Below are 22090 nucleotides of genomic sequence, written 5' to 3' on the forward strand. Positions count from 1 at the left end.
AAGCAGACCTGATCGATGAGCGCGACCACCTGAATCTAGGCCCCCTTCTGTTGACAGCACTGTGTTGTATTGATCTAGTGATGTTGACACATCAGGATAGGTTGATTGGCTAACTGACGGTCTCTGTTTTTTCCTCTGTAAAATGATGAAACTAGTTTAAGCATTGAATAGTTAACGAATTTGAGCATAGTTATTAACATTTAATGATACTTAATTCAAGGAAGAAGAAAATCTTTTCCTAATGTTTGATTACAATGAAATTCATAGTTTCTATCAAAATCAATCAATTTTAATATATTTAACATACATATCATATTAAGTACAAACTTTAGCATCATATTCATTGCTTTCAATTGACTTCCTTCTGGCATTGATTTCTTGAAAAGAACTGAGTTCAAACTTGGACTTAACTCTATGATTTTACTTCAATTTTGACTGCTCAAAGAAAAGAAAGGTAAAAAATAAGTTTGAAATTTTTTCGAGCAATTCAAACCAGATGTACTCATGAAGCAATATTCTTCCGAGTGTGACAGGATCTGCTTTTTTGTACAAACAGTAGCTTTTATTTTGTCATATCTCTATATTATAAACATCATGAAGACTGCAACTGTGCCCTTCTTGTTGACAAGCTAAAAAACATCCAGCTGTTTTGACATCAATGATCTTGCTGATCAACTTGGGTAAAAATCGTGCATGGTTTGCTTTCGTTTAAGAAGTCTTCAAAATGCTTTAAATATAATTTGTAAATAACTCTCAGAAGAGCGTCTAGTCGCTAAAGATATAATGATTACTGAACCGGATACAGTTATGACTGAATCCTATTAACAGAAATCACTCGAGCAAGACAGCGAATTTAGGTGCCCACATGAAATTTTACTCGCATTTGGCAAGTGGGCGAGTGTGAAGTTTAAACCCTGTCATGCATGTGCATTAGCCCAACGTTTAATCAAAAATACTCGCGTTGGCAAGTGGGCAAATATTTATCCTTTGTGGCCAAATCCCAATCTGACAAAATAAACTCTGACCTAGACATATGACCTGAAACAAGGTTTGAACCTTAACCTTACCATTCAGTAGACTAGTATATATGAAGTCTTTTAAAGGGACTGGTTCACGATTTTTTATACAAATATTTTTCATTTCTATGGTAAACATTAAAAATATAACTCATTTAATATGGACAGCCAAAATTTTGACCTTCTGAATGCAAGAATAAAAGCAATATTTTAGCCTTAAATCTGTGTTATGTAAATTTTATGTATACAAACAAACAAGTGAAATATTGATTTTGTAATATAAAGCATCTTAATTTTGCATAGTCACAAATTTTAACTTTTAGATGACACATTTACCCCAAAATGCTTGAAATGTGAAAGATATAATAACTTTAGATAGATGTCCATTTCTTTTGAAAATTTCGTAAACAATAACATATCGCAATCTCTGTTCACAAAATAAATAATAAACTCTCTAAAATGAGCTTCTGTGATAATGTATAACCTTAATTTTTATGTGAACTCTTTTAAACACATTAAACAATAGATTTTGATAATTAAAAGTGAAAAAGAAAATTTTGGGGAAAATTGTGAATCAGTCCCTTTAACTTGCACAATCCAAATCTAACAACCAGGATTAAAGATGTAGAATGGATCGATTTCATCAGGCACAAAAATCACAAAATCCTAGAGAGCTGAGGTAGAAATAGGCTTACTTCACGAGCTGCAATGTCTAAATTGTAAACCCCAAGCAACATGCTGAAGTCCATAATCTTGAAACTCTCTAGCACCTGCAAAGAGAAATGTAATTAATATTACTGGATTTTAATAACCATAATTACCAGAAATGGCTATGATATTTGTGAGAAACCATTTCTCACAAATATCTAGTATCCTCTTCCAACAATCAACAAGGCCTAATACACAGCAAATCTCCTCTTCTGCAATTAAAAGTTATTGCTCCCAATATCTGAATGACAACCAAGCTTGTTATTTACATACCCAATACATGTACGCACTGATGGTCAGGAGCATGAAGCAGGGTCTTATGATCTGCCCATAGAGAGTTTGAATCTCACCGAAACTTCTTGCCCTACTCAACATTTAGCTTTAGAAATAGAAGAACTCTTGGAAAAAGCATCAAATTGGTACATTGTTTCTTATTAGAAAAAGCACCATTAATAGTATGAATGGCACATCAGACTATCTCTCAAACAATAGTTTAGTGTGTCAAGCCTTCATCTGCATAAGTTAGGGACATTTACTTGAAATCAAATAATACTCGCAACATCACAGATTTCCAGTCCGTAATCTGTAAAAAATAAAAACTAGACGCTGACATTTAGTAACCAGCCTAGTAGATGGAAAAGAGCATTGCTAAGTGACCTGTAACTACAACATGGATGCTTGAATCAAAGGCTTACAAAATCTCAAGTTCTCTAAAACCTGATTACATTAAATTTTCATTCGATTTGGTGAAAAAATTCTGTACTGTGAAAAGATTAAAATGTTTCATTCCAAGATAATCAGACAAGATTACGTATGTATAAATGAACAGCTTTTAATAGGTCTGGTGAAACATTTTCACAGTCTCTCAGTGTCCATGTACAGCTTTATTAATAAAATTCTACTCTACACCATGGAACAGTAAAATTAACACTTAATCCTTCTGTGTACAGAGATTTGGATTGCTGTTCTGTTGTTATTTTTCTCTCTTAATCTGCAACAGGCCCCAAAGAAAACTCCTCCCCTAGCCTACGCTTTCTTACCCGACAGTCTCTCTGGATGGTTTTAATGAGAGCGTCGTATTTATCTTTCTCCAGCATTATTCCCTCTGGGTGATTGTTAATAAAATCCAGGTCCTTTAGTGTAGGGCTGGATTTCGCGCGCTCAGTTTTTGAGGCCTTCCTTTTGTATGTGCTTCCTTTCAGATCATATTTTTCATGGAGTTTGACGGAAGATGGTAGGAGGTTGTTCATTATCACAAATCGAATGTTTTTGCCACCACACTGAAAAGAAAAACAATTAATTCGTTAATAAGACCTAGGGTTTACAAGGATCTCTCACCTGCTAAATTCTGTTGTTTCAAAAATCAACAAGACTCTTTAATCAAACATTTTACAGAATTCATGAATATCGGACACAACCAAACTTCTAAATTGCAAATTACACCAGCCCCTAAAGGGCAACATGACCCTCCTTACCTGGTAACAGTAGAATCCATAGAATTTTGGAAGCAGGGTTCGGGGATTCTGATTCAAGTTCTGAAAGTAAAGAAATAAAACTTATCACACTCCTGTGGCATACATAGTATTAAATCCAAAAAAAAATTTAAAACTTGCTTATAATTCTTTTTAAAGATGTAATTTTTAATATTTACAAACATGTAATTACTTCAACCAAAAGAACTCTTGCTATATACATAGATTACTGACATTCCAAAATTTCTAAAATGAAAAATATTCAGAATGGTTCATATTGAATATATAGAAATGGGTTATTTCCACTTTACGGGACAATCTGTTTTTAAATGCTTAACAACATCTGACAAACTGATACTTTCAAGGCCTTCCATGCCAATCCGCAATGCTCCACAACATCTGACACACTGATCAAGGTCAGGTGATTGTGAATAGTGCAACAGAGATATTCAAAACAATGTATGTTCAAGAGGGCGGCACGTGTTCACAAAATCATGGAAGGTTTGAGGAAGGAAAGGCATGGGAGGACCAATCAACATCCGAGGACGTTTTGATTTTGGTGAAGAAAATGATTGATGAGTGTATCTAGAGCTCCACTAAAAAAAAACTCACTACATCACAATATAAACGTTTTTCATTCATGAAGTTCACTTATCATAGAGATCTGACCTCTTTACAGATAGGAAGCTTTTGTCATAAGGAGGAAATAGTTATAAAGGAAATGAAAGTTTGCTGATTGATTTCTGAGGCTGTTAGTGCTATCTAATAATAGCTCTAACAAAGCACTTTTACTTCCTTTTTCTACTCAGTCTTGAACACATTATTTCAATGTTACTTTTTCACTTGATTTCAAAATGTGTTTAGTAACAGTTATTTAAACATTGTAAACGAAGTGACACTGTCCATCACACAAAAGGTACTAAGATCAGTGATTGCAATAGATCAAAGATGTGACCAGCCATTTACGATGTACCTGACGTGTTAAAATCATTTTTTATAAGTCATTACACATGCATGAAATGGCCCTGATCTATTCGAAACAAAACCCTCTTTGTGTGTAATTAAAGTGGAAACTTCCCATTTTTATTACGTACAATTCAGCAATTCTTCAATAGAGTTCATTTACAGAAAAACAATCCTGCAAATTTGATGAAAAAGTTCTGGATTTTTATTAAAAAAAATCTCAATACACAATATGATGAAACTGAATAATTATGAGTGCAGTTTTCAATTTACACACTAAATAATAAGTATCAAGTATCAATAACAATTCTATCAATAAAAAGACGTAAACCCTGTGTGCTAAAAAACTTTGGGCCATTCTAAATGGAAAAATTAACAAAATGGCCATTAAGCATGTACTTTGTTACAACACATTGTAAAAACTACTGTAAAAATTGTCATACTAAATAATTAATCCCAATGCACTTTCTAAATTCATCTATACTGAAAATTAAGCAATTCATTTTTTTCCTCATAGGTCCAAATAAGTTCCAAATACACCCCTTGCATTTCAAAAAAAGTGCAGTATTTATTACATAAATTACAAAAAGAATTTTAATTCAAATAAATCCTAGACCTTTTGTCAAATTGGCCCCTTTTCCTCTTTGCCTTTTAATCAAAAGTTGAAACTGAAGGATGAAGGAAATGAGGACAGTTGAAAATACACACAGTTTTATTTAACATCTAGATTTTCCAGAGGTTCATTCATTACACAACAGGCAGGACAGAAATCTCTCACAACAGTGTAACAGGAGAAATACATAAGCGGACGTCGTTTTTACACGGTTTGTTTCCAAGGTCTACATTGTATCTATTGTCTGTTCATTATGACTTGCTCACACTAACAAAGAAACACTGTGATTCCTAGTTCATCCACTTCAAAATTAAGAGATTCTGTGGCAGAAAAAAGAACCAGAGTAAAAATGTGGGGAAAAGTTTCATTTCTTATAGGCCTAAAATAGGTAAAAATAAATAAAAGAAAGAAAGAAACCCCATTTCATGGCTCGAGCAGATGAAGAAAAAACAACAGATCTGCATTTGTAAGGGGGGAAAATGCTTTACTTTTCAGAGTATCCGCCCATGTATATTTCCTCTGAATAAAACGCCATTAAGTTCAAAGTCACACATTGTAATGCCGCGATCCTCACCAAAGACACACGGATAAGGTGAATTCCCATGTTGACCAAATACAAAACACAAAAAAAGAAAACAAGATGTGTGGGTGAAACACTGATGCCCCCGTATGGCATCAAAGTTCATAATGGTCAAGGTTAAAGGTTTTCAAAAGTAGGTCAAACCCCAAAGTCAAGGTCATATGATCAAAAACTTTGGAAAGGTTTGTCACAAGGAATAAACAATGTGAAATAAGAAAGTCCTTGTACTAACCATTAAAAACTTATGGCCAAGGTTAAAGTTTTTCAAGAGTAGGTCAAATCTCAAGGTCAAACTTTTGGTACAAGGAATACACATGTGAAATATGAAAGCCATATCACCATCCATTCAAATGTTATAGCCAAGGTTAAATTTTTGTGGACAAACAGACAGACAGACCAAAAACTATATGCCCCCAAATCAGGACCAAAATTTGACTGAACAAATAAAATATATTTATGAAATTATATTTCATTCCCCTGTGTGATCGAATCCTGTCACGGTAGATCTGACCTTGACATTCAGGACTTGGGAACTTTGTCAGACATTTATCCTTTGACTTGAAATATTTGTATTTTCCATTTTATATGAGTCAGACATTAACTGATTAGGGGCAACTTATTATGTTCAGTCTCTTAAAATTTCATTTTCTATAGTACCTTTTGTGTCCTAATTAATCTGTAGTAACATTTGTATCAGCATAGACATCTGAATTCAAGATGTCACAGAGCATTATCACACTGAAAGCCCCGTGTTGTCATCACTCTGCCTTTGTATGATACAACTTGATAGATAATCAGTTTTATTGTTAAAATCTTTAATGAATGCCAATAAAATTGTCTATTGCGAAAAAATCAAATCTAATTAAAGGTACAAGTAGAATAACATTCAGTTCACGACTACCAAGTCTCCTTGATATATGCAGAAAAAATTAACAATCAATAACACATTTAGACAAACAACCACATCAGATGCCATTGGATAGAAACATACAACTTATACAAGAAGCAAATTTGTATATCTTCTTCATTGTCTCTAAACTTAAAAAAAAAAAATGCTCTAAACATAACACTCGGTTCATTCAAAAGTTTGCACAACTGATAACAAATTGACTGTTTTTTTATTTTCTATAAAAATTTATTGTCTCCTTATTATCATATCATTTTATATATGTCAGAACTGTAAAAAAAAAAAAAAAATAAATACAAATTAAATAGATTTCCAAAAAAAGGGGGGGGGGGAGAAAAAATAACACAGAAAAATGACAAGTCACAAAGGGCCTTGCAAAGGTACCTGACAGACGGATGAATGACAGAATAAAACTGAAGTTATCATGTGCCATAGAAAGCCCTTGCATTCTCTCATGAGCTTATCAGAAGGCCTAGATCTATCACCCATTTAATGAATCAATGGTTTTGAATTACAGCCATTAGCTCATGCCATGATCAAACTCAATTTCATAAAATGGTTTTTAATGGGATGCCTCTAAAGATATAGCCTGTCTGTCAGGAATTTACTAATTGCTTTTGATTGGCTACCCCTTATCACATTGTTGTTTCTGATTGGCTGCCCCTAACATCGTAGATTTTACTCTGATTGTTTCTGAAACTGAATGGTTTTGATTGGTTATCTTTTACCATACACTATTTCTTGATTGGTTGTCTCTTACCATGTAGTAGCCTGGCAACAATTTCTGTAAGAAGTCTGCCTCTTTATGTTGCACTGTTTTAATGATGAATTCATCATCCTGACTCAAATAGAAAATACTACCACTTGCCCCTGGGTTAGACAGTTCTTTCATTGACTGATCACATAAAGAAACCTAGAAAAAAAAGAAATGTCTTGAGTATATGGAGTCGGCAAGGAAATAATCCTGAAACTTGTGTCTTCATCTGTATATAAACAATTGCATTTTATTGTGGCCTGACAAGGTAAGGCACTGTTGCCTCTCTTCAAACTTACCAGAAAGTCATCTGTCTGGATCGAAAACAATTCTCTAAAGTACCGAAAAGCAATGGGAGCATAGGTCTTAAATCGAAAGTCACTGTAATGGTGGGCAGGCGTCAGGTTGCTTCCTTCACTGTGAAAATAAGTACAAAAGAATACAGAAAAACTTGTTTAATCTGGACATTGTGCAATCCAAATTATTGTGTAACCACACATCACATTCATATCATCAGGGTGTGACACTAACAGTCACACATCACATTCATATTATCAGGGTGTGACACTAACAGTCACACATCACATTCATATTATCAGGGTGCGACACTAACAGTCACACATCACATTCATATTATCAGGGTGTGACACTAACAGTCACACATCACATCATCAGGGTGTGACACTAACAATCACACTCATATTATCAGGATGTGACACTAACAATCACACATCACATTCATATCATCAGGGTATGACACCAACAATCACACATCACATTCATATTACCAGGGTGTGACACTAACAGTCACACATCACATTCATATTATCAACAAGAAGACGAGACACATACAGAACAAAAACAATATATTGACATATCTTCAAATCTGTGGTCCAAATAAACTGAATTGCAGTGTTTGAAAATATTCGTGTTGTCTAAAATGAAAAACAATGGACACAATCAACACCTAGTTACTAGTAGTGTATGGAATTTAGTATGTAAAAGTAAAGATATTATTATGTGACTTCATATGTTCAGTTTAGTAGTCACTTTAAAATTTAGCAGTCCAGGTTGAAGGCATATATTTACGTCTGCAAAGTACCCCTAGCACTTACGGTGGATAAAAAACACTCTCAATGACAGCAAAATCTTGCATGAGAAGGTCTCGCTCAGGTTTGGAGGAGAGTCCGCCAATACTTTGCCCAATTCCCAGCTGGATGGCTGCCATCAACTCAGAAGTGGATTTCTGTAAAAATAATGAGGGAACTATCAACATATCCACTGTCCTGTCTACATTGTATTTCAATGAATCAAATTGTTGTTTACCATACTTAGTTCCAAGTTACATTGCCATGATTAAAAGGAATCACGAATCCATCGTATTGTCTACACCAGTCCAGAGTTCAAACAGTGCATGTACGCAATTCAAATCCACTGTGTTGTTTACAAAGTCCATGTCTTGACATAATTAAATCAACTTTGTTTATTGAATAATTACATACGACTCGTTATCTATAATCAAATCAAATAATACTAAAAACCTTTTTGCTATCATAATCATCAATTTCTGCCACACAGTCTGTAAATGTGGGTTTAATTATCATAGTATTGAAGTCCAGTTCTTACATACAAAATATCATCAAATTAACTCATACACAAATGAAAGAAACCAAACTAATGCAAGAAATAGTATCTTCCAAATCACTTTTGTAATCATGTCAATCTAAATAAACATGCCTTTTATTTTTCACCTGACACAAAAAATACAACCCAGAAAAATAAATGATTCTACAATTGTTTTGAATATGAACTGGCCATACATTTTCTTTCTACAATAATCATTCTTAATCTTTCTCTCTGATGATTTATCTTACAAATGATATTTCCTTAACAATATCCAAATAGGTTTATTTCTCTAACAGATGGCCATGAAGTGTAACCACTAATTAGCATTTCCATCTTTGACCTCTTAACCTTCTGACCTACACTCTTGACCAATCCCATTAAACACACCATAACATGGCTGCCAGCTGGAATATATAGATAAACTGTCAGGGTATGATCTTCATTTCTATCCAACTTGCTATCATGATTTACGAACGCATGTCAATCAAACTCAAGATAGCCAACTATGTAAGCCAAATAGAAAAGAGATAAAGAATAGTAATCAATATCAAATGTTATTTTGGATTTTGTGAACAGCTAGTACATGTTACACACAGTATCAAAACACATGATATAACCCCCTGCTAATCCCCAGCAACTCAGCCACATAAAGCTTATACCTATATATATATATATATCATAAATTTTCAGTACCTAGTTGTGATTATTTAGTGCTTTATATATTAATTAATTGATTTTCACATGTATCGTTTAGATCCTAGGGGTAAACGTAAGGTTGGGTGTTATAATTGTTTGTTTGTGCTTTTATATTAAAATATTCTATACAATTGCATCGAGAGATCCACTCTCCTTATAAAATATCTTAAACACTGAATGACACAGCGACTGTGTGGGATTGCATCAGTGTGTATAAGTAGCGCTTTAGGAGCATAACAAAGCTTCCTTTTAGGGAAGTCGTTGTGGCTGAGTGGACTTACGCACTGGTTTGACAATCTTGCTAGGCGGTGGGTGCCGTAGGTCGCTGGTTCGACCCCGGGCTGGGGCGAAAATTTTCAGTACCTAGTTGTGATTATTTAGTGCTTTATATATATATATATATTAAGAGTGTTCTAATCAATATCTCATTCCTTTCTTAATTACTATCATATATATATATATATATATATATATATATATATATATATATGCATCTTATCTTCTATTTGCATGTACATTTTACAACACTGATCAAGCTTGCTGTGTAGAGCAGTGTGTCGTGATATCAACATCCTTCAATATTTTGGTTAACCAAGGAGTCAATGACATTACTGCTCAGACAGGAGTTCCTGGGGTTTCTATGTAGTACATAAAACTGATCTCACTATATATCCAATATCACACTCCAATTCATAAACCTGTGGTGTGACAGATCTTCATCGTACAGATCTATAGATCATAAGTCAAACACATTCCAGAACAGATCATTTATCACAAAATATTATAGAGACTTTTATCACTCTAACAGATTAGTATGAAATCTGTAGAAGATACCAGCTCAGATATTTGAACCACCATATGTTTACTTAGAACATGCCCCATTTGACCACTATGGCAAAACTAAGATCTTGTCTTCATTTTGCGTTTCATCGTCGGAGACCCTGTCAGTCACTCTCTCCGTATACCTCCCGTGGGACACAAGCACCGGTATTTTCACTAGAAATTGTGTCTCGGCTTCTATATTCGATTGGTTGTTTTACCATTCCATATTGCGATATTCAACCAATGAAAAATACCCTTACTTCTAGTCTTCGGGAGGATAGGAAAAACATGCTTTCGAAGCGAAGATTTTGACTACATTTAAGTTGGACAAATAACAAAACTTTCAGCGAGACGCTTTTTATCTGCATTATTGAAGCGAAGGGTGTATTTGTGTCTATAAAGACCGGGGAGGAAAAAGCTTGTCTTACCAAGCGTTTACTACTGCGTACGAGTCTATGTACAGGTCTACATGTTCAGCACCCGTAGTCTCATCACTTTTATCCATCATACGGGAGCAACGGTTTATTTTAAACGGACTTGGTATTTCATCAGTTTATTTAGGTATGTTAAACTTAATTGCGCATTAAGTTACTACCGTAATTTGTTCTAGTTGTGTTGTCGGCACAATTTGATCCAGTAATTATGACCTTCTTTACATTGTGTAAACTCAATTGGTGTCTCACGCTAATTACAAAAAGACACGCGAACGGGATTATAAGACCATATCTTAATTCAAATTTGCATCTAATTTTAAAATTGTATAATGCATGTCTGATTTTATTCACATGCCATGTACATGTAGCAGTGATGATAGTAAACATACCAGTGGAGGATCCAGGATTTCCGAAAGGGTGGGGGTGGGCACATGTGAAAGAGAAGTAATAGCCAAAATAATCAGCCATTTTGGCTGCCAAATCTGGAGTTTTCATCTATAGATCTTTGAAACAGGCAGAACAAAACACACACTTTCATGGGCGTGGCGCTACAGTCAACACTCCCGAGTTCCGGTAATACTTACGACGATTCTCATTGACCCTCGATAGGTCACGTAAGGTCATGCATTTTAATGAGTTATGCGAAAATATCGGTGCTGTGTCCCACGGGAGGCAAACGGAGAGCGACTGACCTTGGGTTTCCGACGATGTTTGCATTTCTGAAATATACTTACTGTAACAATGTAATCTCAAATAAGCAGGTCAAGGTCATTACAATGCACAATTGTATCTTACTTTACACAAATAGTATTCTAGTAATTGTACATTATAAAGCAGCTGGCCCTATCATAAAATCAGCACAATAATTGCATCTCAATGAACAACTAAACCCAGCACTAAATCATATTCATAATGTGGTAATAAGGGAAAACCAAATCCGAATCAAAATCAACAGGATTCGGAATTCAGAAGAGATATCAGACTCGGGATAATTCTGCATGGATTGGAATGGTTGGCAGGAATACAAAGTGACAATATTGGTATTTGAACCACCAATCTTCTGACTGATACATATCCGATTTGACCTTTAAACCAAGCACTCAAATATTACAATTAATATGTTGCTGTGTTGATACTTAAACCAATAGCACATACATGTATGCCATCTGACCACAATCATTAGATGGAAGTGTTACAATTAGAACCAACAATCTTATTCTTCACATGTATTACACCATTTGACAACAGAACCAAACACTAATTAGCATGGTCGTTATAAAGCTGCACAGCTGGGATTCTAATGTCTATGTTTGTCTGTATCTCATCCACTACACCACTCATTCAGAAACATCCATAACCATGAAGTGGCACTACTAGGAGTTTAACCCTATATATCATTCCCTTCCATCTGAACATTCATCTATTCATTCAAGTGGCACTACAGAAGAATGTCAATCAAAAGTATATACTTTTGGTTGACGATTTTAACCTGGTTCCAAGAGAGCTGGGTCCTGCTTCGTGTTTACCTTTTTATATGTAACGGCTCCTGTCTTGTCTACCCGTCTGTGTCCAATCTTATCTTTTGCTTTCATGGCAGCAACCTTGCCCCCTACCATCTGAAAAGGGGGAGAAAAATTAAACATTTTATCCACAACACCTTATGTAAACAACCATACTTAAGGGACTGGTTCACACTTTTTGAAAAAGAAATATTTCTCATTTTTGATGTTTAGCATTAAAAATATAACTCATTTAATGTAAACAGCCAAAATTATGACCTTCTGATGCAAGAATAAGAACAATATGTTAGCCTTAAATCAGTGGTATGTATACAAAGACACGAGTCTTTTTATGTTTACAAACAAACCAGTGAAATGCCAATTTTGTAATTTAAAGCATTCTAATTTTGCACAGTCACAAATTGAACTTGTAGAAGACATATTTTACCTAAAGAATACTTGAAATGCGATAGCCATTTCTTTTCTTCGTAAGCAGTAACATACCACAATCTTTCTTTACAAAACAAATAATAAACTCTCTAAAATGAGATTCTGTGATAATGTATAATCTGAATTTGTTTTGTTTGAAACCTTTTTTAAAAACACATTAGATTTTGTTTGGTATAAAAAAAAAATGAAAAACTAACTTTGGGAGCAGGGGGGGTGGGGGGTATGAATCAGTCCCTTTAACTAGTGGATCAGGTCAATCAATTATACCAGTAACTGCTAGTAACAATATTGCTACATTGTTGTAATTGTTTTTGGATTGTCATTTCATTGGGGTGAAAAATGTGAGAGATGCAGCGCACTGTGGCTATGTACAGGACTTGATGACAATTTACGTATTACTGATGTTGTAAATAGTTAATAATTAGCTGACCTGTAATTACCTAAGTCCAAATGATTGTAAAATGTAAGTGGTGCAGTCATTTCGTATTTGGGAACTACATTGAATGTGGCTTTACATAATTTGAGTATTGATTGATCAACACAATGTATCAACTGCATAATAGCCACAGGGGCAATAAAACTTTGCGGCTTGTCAAAACTTGAACTCATCAAAATTTTCTGGGACTCAACCTTTTCAAACATGGAGTTCAGAGATTGTGTTGACAAAATCCTACAGAGAAAACAACTGCTCCAATTCACAAAATGATAACCATGTAAACCATGAAAAATGTCTATTTTTGGATGAATATTTCAATATCTACAGTATGTACAGCAGAACTGAAGCATTTATCTATTTATATTTTTAATGTTTATCACTGAAACAATTGAAAATTAATTTTGTTCTACATGCATGATCTGTTTATTTGATACAGGAGTGTTTACAATTATCTGTAAACAATTCTCAGTGTGTCACTTATTATAGTATACTGCAATGTTTATAATCTGTGTCGATTATAACATCATACTGTACGAACGTCAGCAAACGAACTCATTGATAAATGGTTTTGACGATACTGAATCTGATAGATGGTTTTGATGATACAGTCTCGTAGAAGGACACTTTGATAGATAGGATGGATTCTCTCTCTAGACCAAACTGCATATAGACTTCTCTCAATACAAATTCCTATATATCTATTGTATGTGTATTAAGTTGCAGCACATGTCAAATTTAGCACAATGGCACTTCCTTTACATATATATAATAATGGTTAAGCACAAGAGTTTAATATATCTGCCCTGATCAACAGGAATAAATATCTCTGGACACATTAGCATAGACTGCTGTCTTCTTATTACATCATACCCAAAAATTAAAGGGACTTCAGTTTACTTCATTTTCAGAAGAATTTTGTTATAATGAATTTTTGTTGAACATAATTTTTTAACATTGGCATCATGAACAATGAACAAACATTATGTACGACAAAAATTCATTATTACCAAATTCTTCATGGCATCAGATTTTGATCATGTTGATTATTTTTAAAATACATTTTGATGTTAAAACATTGTAAAGTAAATTGATTAAGACCCATGAAAATCATAGCTTTAGGTTCAATACCTTCCAAATGTAGTAGGTAAAACAGTGTTAAATCTAGGAAATAGAGTGGGCACACATATCATATGTTCAAAAGGGTACTTTTCGACGCGGCAAGACAATTTCGGGGCACTTTCATCGTATCGTACTATGATAGTAATAGAATGATCATTTAGCCTCTTTAAAATTCAATACTTGCTGTCTTGATTGTAAACTTTTCAATCAACCTTGTGAAATAAAGAACAATTGTTTATATTAACAAATATTTTTTTTAAAAATTATAGAGGAAAAAGGGCATGGTGCAATTAAAATGAGCATGGTGCAACACCATTCTAGTTTGCTTTAGATTTGACACTAGTAAAATGTCAGAGATATATCACACACAAAAAAAAATCATGAACTTTTGGTTTAGACCTATGCTCTAATTTGAACTGGATATCAACATGATAAATTCTAATTATCATATAGGTATGCAGTTACTCACCACTGTAGGCAATGAAATCTACATGGTGATATCTCAATACTCAGGAAAAAATGTTCCCACAATGACACGCAAGTTTCAAATTATTCAGCAAAACACTGACATTACAGAATATAATATTTGAGTGAATGTTGTATCTGAATTTGTGCACAGTCAAAAGATGTCAGTTGAGAGATGTGGAAGAGGTGTGTGTGTGTGTGGGGGGGGGGGGGGGGGGGGGGGGGGGGGGGGGGGGGGGGGGGGGAGGATATGGAGGTGTATTAAGAAATATTTAAGGTAGCACTTGGATGATGAATTTAGTTTAATTTAGAGGAGTATGAAACACCATGCTGGTAGAAGAGAAATGATTTTGGTGGAGGGGCCTGATCGGCTTTCAGACCTCCACAGTTGTCTCTACTGACCTCAGTGTGATCCAGGGTAGCAGACCTTCCAGCTTCTTCATTAGAGTCATCTAGAAATGAAAATAATATGTCTTAGCATAGAAAATACAGAATATCTACACAAAAATACAAATTGTCAGTCAAAATTATCAAACCCTTAAATCTCTCCACTTCCTTCTTATAAATAAATCAGTGCGGAACAATATACAGACCTTAAAGTAACTAAATGACTTTTTGACAATATATATTGATCAACAAAATATGATTAAAAAAATTACACCACATTTGCTTTTGAAATTGATAATGTTCCCCCAATCCCGGATTTATATGTATAAAGTGTATCCACAATCTCACATGTTGATCATTTTCTGCACCATTAGACATTGGTTGATGTATTATCATCCAACCTTTAGTGTATGTTGGTTTGGCAAAGATTTGAATTGATAAATTCTACGGTGCGACCGTTGAGACATCACAAGCGAAGACCTTTAACATTTCGAAACACCACTTTGGACATTGATTTGCCTATTCACTTAACACAGAAAATACAACAGAATTTTCAGTTGATGTAAAAAATGCGCGACACATATTTAGGTTCGAAGTTTTTCCTTTCAACTCTGTTCAAACCAAGCAATTATAAACAGCACAAAAAGGTACGAAGGTATGAGAAAGCTTGTCTGGTTATAGATATATGCTGTTCTGTACTGCCTTGAGGCTTATATACCTACAGCTGAACACACAGTGACAGTTCGCTTGTTGACAGTAGACAATGCAGTCAATGATATTAAGATAAACAACAAGCCATTCGGGCAACCATTTTAAGGAAATCCACATGCCCGAACTCAATTTCATTTGCCAGAAAAAAGACTGACATTGAATAATGAGAGTCGTTGAAAATGAAAGTAAATTATACGCATGCGAAATCTGAATAATTTTCAAGATAAATCCGGAACAGACTGAGTGAAGATGCGTAATTAATGGGAAGAATGACTTTGTTTGGGGCGAGTTATTCTAATTCTATGACTTGAGCATGCGTGTAATATCTATTTACTTCAGATTGTCAAATTAAAACCCTGACGGGTAATTTTTTTTAAAGCCAGTCGGACTTCTTGCCAAGCGGATTTTACAAATCCGACAGGAAATCACTGGCCACAGGCGTTCAGACTACCGCTAATATCGCAGACTGACAATGCCAAATTTCCGTCACTTATGCAAGTAATCAAAAGTGTTTTTTCATAAATTTTAGATAAATATCAATCATGGATGATTCTTAAGTTGTTTGAATATAAAATGAACAGGTTTAAACAATACACATTTAATGTACTACCTAACTACTTGTGATATTAGCAATACCCCATCCATTTCGAAGCAGGAGAAACTTACAAAATTCACAATGGTGTCCTTCAAACAAAATTTAAAGTGAAGACAATACAGTGACATCTTTCCAGAGCAACCTGTGTAATCGTCATCATTGAACAATGAAGACCTATCATGTGACTGATGAGTAATCATTTGAGTGAGCTCGTCACAACGCAAGCTCCACTCGCCATAACCTTATGTGTGGTGTAGCATTCAACCATGGCGAGATTCGGCTTAGTACATGTGCTTCTGCTTTTAGACTGCCAAGCTTTTATCAAATCTCTACACAAGCCAAAACTCAGTCAAGTAGACTCTCCCAGAGATGGGGTTCCAAATTACCGCTCACCCACTCGCATTAGCGACTAAACTTTGCTTATGGGCACCCAAAATTTCCGTTCTCGTCGCCCACTTGGTGACCGTAATTGTCTGATCAAAATTTTTCTTTCCGACCGATCCAAGTCGTATTATAATTGAAGTTCAATTTCCGTTTGACGTTTTGCCACTTGGTGAGACATTTCTGGGGTATCAAACCTTCCAAAATGTATTTAAACCAGAAGATGAACAATGTAAGGGTTATTTCAAACGAAAAGAAAACGTCTGCTTTTACCAAAGTGGAAAGAAGGGGAGAATATGGCTTGATGATGGCGAAAAGGGGATGACGTGCTGTGTGTACAAAACATGACACGAAAGGTCCAATCGTTGTGACAGCTTTCCCAAGTTATTAACTTGACAGCATCGTAAAGCTGAGAAATTTTGAAATCACATAAAAAGTCTGAAGAAACGTGTGTTAAAGTCAGACGCCGCGAAGATCATAAACTCCATGAGCTCTGATATTTTTGCAAGGTTGCGAAATGAGAGAGGTATTTAAAAGAATTACAGAGACGGAAACAGAATTTAAATACAGATCCCATCTTAATTTTTTAAATAAATTGCAATGTGACCTGATGTTTCTTTTTTCTTGTAAAAAAAAACTCATGTTATTCAATTTCATGATATGTGTGGGCTACTAAAATTTCATGTGGGCTAACAGGATTTCTTATTCAGGGGCCCACTTGGCCCCTAAGGTATTCAGTCGAAGTTGGAACCGTGCAGAGATAATATTCAAACTGTGATAACATACACATGAATTCTAATGTACAAAATGTGCTTAAGTAAAGTTTAATTTCTACTTTACAATGTACTTACCAATCTAAATTGGAAAATATTGTCATAAATGTAGACCTGTATGTGCAATATCTTCGTAAAGAATTGTCCTAAATAACTGTAGGATATAAGCTCATGAAATAAAATATAAACTCAAGGAACGCTGGTATGTCGTAATAGGCTGTACAGGACACTACAAAGCAAGGATTCCCACACTGACTCGTCTCATTAGGATCGAAATTAAATACTCAACTTTCCTGTGTGATTTGTTTGAAGTCTTTCCTCATTATCATACACAAAAACACAGTTCTAAGCCAAACTTACCGCTGTCTTCAGCCATCGATATTGACGGCTCGGCCTCCGGTCTTCCTGGCGTTAATACTGAACCATCGCTAGTCGCCATCCCTCGATTTCAATTCGGGAACACCCAGTAGATATTTAGTTATTTTTCTCCTATCTTTACGTTTCAGATTTACCTGAAGTAATATTTGATTGTTCTCTTATCGGTCAAAGGCCATTTTGAAATCAAGAGCGAAATCAAATCTGTGAAGTTTACATTTTAAATCTACTTATTGATTGTTGTTCTCTCACTCGCCTGACATTATAGCGGATGTAGCATATCGCGCACGCGCACGTGTATTCTTCCGTAACATATTGTGACATGGTGGTGGATCCAAGAGTGTCGAGCTACAAAAGACTTTGTATAGGCGGATCCAGGAATTTGTGAAAAGGGGGGTGGGCCTAGCACTTGATCTTTTATGTACTTTTCACTACCCCGTTTACCTCTTAAACTCTGGTGTAAAATGGTGCACAATCCCGCAGGCTGAGCATTTCTTAGCACTTCTTTTTCACTTTTAAAATTTTGTCTACTTATAACTGTTTAAAAATTGTTAAGTTATACAGTTTGTATCTGACGAAACTATCGTAAATCACTATATATCAGTGGTCTTATCTATCGTAGAATTTTATAAAAATGATATATTCATCTGGTGTTGATAAACAAGATGGGTGACTTTATCGAGCCGAAGGACAAGGTTAAAATTGAAACTCTCCAGAAAAAGAAAAACAATCAATTCATAGTTTCCAAAAATGTTTTTTCGATGTATCCATTTCAAAGGAACATTGAACAAATCCTATTTAAAACCACGTATACGCGAAAAATGCACAAAATAATGTTCAGTGAATTTGACTTTTCCAATCAGATTTTCATATGGAGTGGGCCAAGTTTCCATTGTGAACTGAGTGAAATATGTTAGTATATGTTCAGGTGTAATATGTTTTGTAAATAAAAGTATGGAGACTTGACCCACTTTATGGAAAAAAAACGTACTTCTTGTGTATAACTTTTCTCGTATTATCAAGAAAATTTCTATGTCCACGACGGGTGACTTTAGATAGCTTGAAATTCGGAAATTCTTCATGGGATGGATAGCCGAGGAGGTATAGCGGAAGTCTTCCTGAAGTTATGGACAGACCCAGATTGCATATTTGCGGTTCGAATACCAATTTTTTCCTACGTAATTTTTTTCTTATTAATTATTAGACTACCCATAGGGAGGGGGCTGACCCCCTGAACCCCCCTCTGGATCCGCCCTTGAAGAGGTACACATATTTATGCAACTATGTACTAGCTATATATCATTACCCTCTAACAGAGAACCACGTAGAACTATTCAACAATTACATGTACGAAACTATTCCGTGCGCGGATTTAGCAAAAATTTCCTCATAATTGTAATAATATTTTTTTGTATTTCAAAATGTGTTGCCCAATACCAAAATGAAACATAGTTTAATTTATTTTTTTTTATAGTTATAATTACATATTTTTCAGAGCTTAAATTCGTTTTATTATAGTATTTACAAATATCTTTCAACTGATTCGATACACAAGAGCTTGTTCTGCGTATGATAAGTTTTCAATTCGAGAAAAGCTACCAGTTGACAAACAAGATGGTGTTTCATGAGTTCAACAGTATGGTTTAAAGTCACCATTTCGCAAATTCTATTGTCATTATAATGATCTAGTTTGCCAATACAACATATCTTTGGGTCAAATCACAGGGGCTAAGCCCGTTTTGGGCCCGAATTCTGTGATACCATAAATATCTATATTTACGGTATCACAGATGGGCTTGGTCTCTGTGGGTCAAATGCTTTCTGACGTGTTTCATACCGATTGTTAGGCCGTTCTTGTCACGCTGATTTTTACTTCGGATTACTCCATTTACCGAATCGAGATATATGGTTCACGGCGGGTGTGACCGGTCAACCGGGAATGCTTAACCTTACTCCTCCTAGGCACCTGATCCCATTTCTGATACATGTATATCCAGGGGTCCGTGTATGCCCAGCTCTCTATGGTGTATTCCTTATAATGGTCATTTATGGGAATGATCAGTTTCTTACCTATACCTTTATAGACTGAAATTAACACACATAAAAACATGGTCAATATACTCAGGAGTGCAAGCCAGAAATGTGCACATCATAATGAAGCTTACAGTGCAACATTTAGAATGATCTAACTGTGTCCCGGGACACGCCCTCAGATCCATGGGACATTGTCATTTTAACAGTAGAACTTACTTTTACTTTACTTATCCTCTTCGTCCCCGGTGGGACATAAGGCTTCAACAAGTTTCTCCATCTAGCTCTGTCCTTGGCAATATACTGTGCCTGTCCCCATGAGTAGCCCATTTCCTCTAGTTCTGATGTTACGGTTCTCCTCCAGGTGGTACGTGGTCTGCCTCTTTTCCTCTTTCCAGGTGGTGTCCAGTGTAGAGCTACTTTGGGAATCCTGTTCTGGGGCATTCTAATTACGTGACCAAGCCATCTCATTCTTCTTTGTTTTATCTCTGTGCTGATGTTCTTGCTTTTGCACTTTTGGTGTAGAACATTCTATCTATATTACGTATAGTATGGTGAGCATCTGTCCCAACTATATATAGGATATAGTCCTAATATTTATATCCATAATATAGTATTATATAGATAATACAACAGGATACATCGTCAATTGTGGGAGCTTTGATTTTAGGGGGGTGGGGTGGGTAAATTCTTATAAACTGTATTTCTTGAATTCTTATTAGTCCACCATATTGTTATATATATTTTGTCATAATGCATGTTTCATCGCATTTGAAAAAAAGTCAAGGTTGATTTTGAATCAAACCAATTTGATATTATAAGTGGTTGCGAGATATGAATTACATTAATACATTGACGTTCGAATGATTTAAACGAGTATATATTTTTTATTTAAATTTGGTGATGAATTTGATAATTAATTTGACTGCTGCGCTGTATATGAAAATTTATATACTCTCTATTTTTCTGTAATCTCGTCCGAGATTCGTCTCGGCGGGATATTTGGACCGACACGTACTTCAACGAAGTCAGTCCAAATTAGTGTCCAGCCGAGATTGCATTCTTCTGCATGGAATCTTTCTCAGCTGTGTCCTGTCATTCAGTCATTAACATGGTTGAAACTTCTGACTTAAATGTGCCTTGCCATGCAGCTTCATTTAAATAAAAAAAAAAAAATCAGAAGTGGAAGACCCCATGGAATTTGTGTGCCCTAAAGGGTTTTTGCCATTAATCTCTAATCCTAAAACCGCTACAGAGTTGTTCCTACACTTATCTGTCCTCCCAAATATTTTTCCAATATTCACCACAAACTTTTCCCACCGTATTTCGTGCTGGTTACCTGTGGTTCCCCGTTCATAATTTACACGGTGGGAGTTCCAAACTATAACAACGGTGACAAGAGGCCCATGTGCCACATCGCTTACCTGAGTCACATTGGTCCTAGCTGCTGTTGTAATTTTGAAATGATTTTTAAAACAAGAGGCCCACGGGCCTCATCCGTCACCTGAATACTAGTGAAAAAGTACCACTACTTCCATGGACTATGAAATCTAGAAAAACAAGATATGACCAAGGTAAAAAAAAAATTAAAAGTAGGTCAAATGTCAAGGTCAAAAGATCCAATACCAACGGAAAGGTCTTGTAACAAGGAATACTCATGTGAAATATCCAAGCTCTATCACTTACTGTTCAAAAGTTATTTGCAAGGTTAACGTTTTTAAAAAGTAGGTCAAACTCCAAGGTCACGGGGTCAAGACTGTTGGTACCCACGGAAAGGTCTTGTCACAAGGAATACTCATGTGAAATATCAAAGCTCTATCTCTTACTGTTTAAAAGTTATTAGCAAGGTTAAAGTTTTCAAAAAGTAGGTCAAACTCCAAGGTCAAGTCCACAGGGTCAAAAATGTTGGTACCCACGAAAAGGTCTTGTCACAAGGAATACTCATGTGAAATATAACAGCTCTATCACTTACTGTTCAAAAGTTATTAGCAAGGTTAAAGTTTCAGACAGAATGACAGACAGGACAAAAACAATATGCCCCCCCCCCCCCCCCCCCCCCCCCCCGCCGGTCTTCGATCTCGGTGGGGGGGGGGGGGGCATAAAAATTCCTGTTCTGAATATCTAAGCTAAATTCTAATGTTCAGCAACAGTATAAAGCAAGATGTGTTCTTAAAACTTCACTGCCCTCAATAGTGCATACACTGATGAAAGGCTTTAAATAATAGGTGTATTAACATTAAAACATCAACAGATATTACTAATTTGGACTCATCCTAA

General features: G+C 35.3%; 1 protein-coding gene across 16 annotated transcripts in view; it reads right to left on the reverse strand.

Annotated features, from left to right (window-relative positions):
• LOC125661594 (phosphatidylinositol 4-phosphate 5-kinase type-1 alpha-like) overlaps positions 1-18096 on the reverse strand; it is a 50718-nt gene extending 32622 nt beyond the window's left edge. For 11 of the 16 annotated variants that reach the window (XM_056146980.1, XM_056146976.1, XM_048893660.2 and 8 more), the window contains exons 1-10: positions 17768-18061; positions 14963-15012; positions 12118-12207; positions 8129-8259; positions 7313-7430; positions 7020-7172; positions 3200-3259; positions 2765-3004; positions 1712-1786; positions 9-135 (exon numbers count right to left, since the gene is read on the reverse strand). In XM_056146980.1, coding sequence (XP_056002955.1) covers positions 9-135; positions 1712-1786; positions 2765-3004; positions 3200-3259; positions 7020-7172; positions 7313-7430; positions 8129-8259; positions 12118-12207; positions 14963-15012; positions 17768-17846 — 1123 coding nt within the window. In that variant the 5' untranslated portion in view covers positions 17847-18061. Of the gene's footprint in view, positions 1-8; positions 136-1711; positions 1787-2764; positions 3005-3199; positions 3260-7019; positions 7173-7312; positions 7431-8128; positions 8260-12117; positions 12208-14962; positions 15013-17767 lie in introns of all 16 variants that reach the window. The other 5 variants (XM_056146982.1, XM_056146978.1, XM_056146981.1 and 2 more) reach the window with 3 other exon arrangements.
• Positions 18097-22090: the final 3994 nt, after the last annotated feature.

The sequence above is a fragment of the Ostrea edulis genome, chromosome 8, assembly GCF_947568905.1.
Source record: "Ostrea edulis chromosome 8, xbOstEdul1.1, whole genome shotgun sequence".
Taxonomy (NCBI): domain Eukaryota; kingdom Metazoa; phylum Mollusca; class Bivalvia; order Ostreida; family Ostreidae; genus Ostrea; species Ostrea edulis.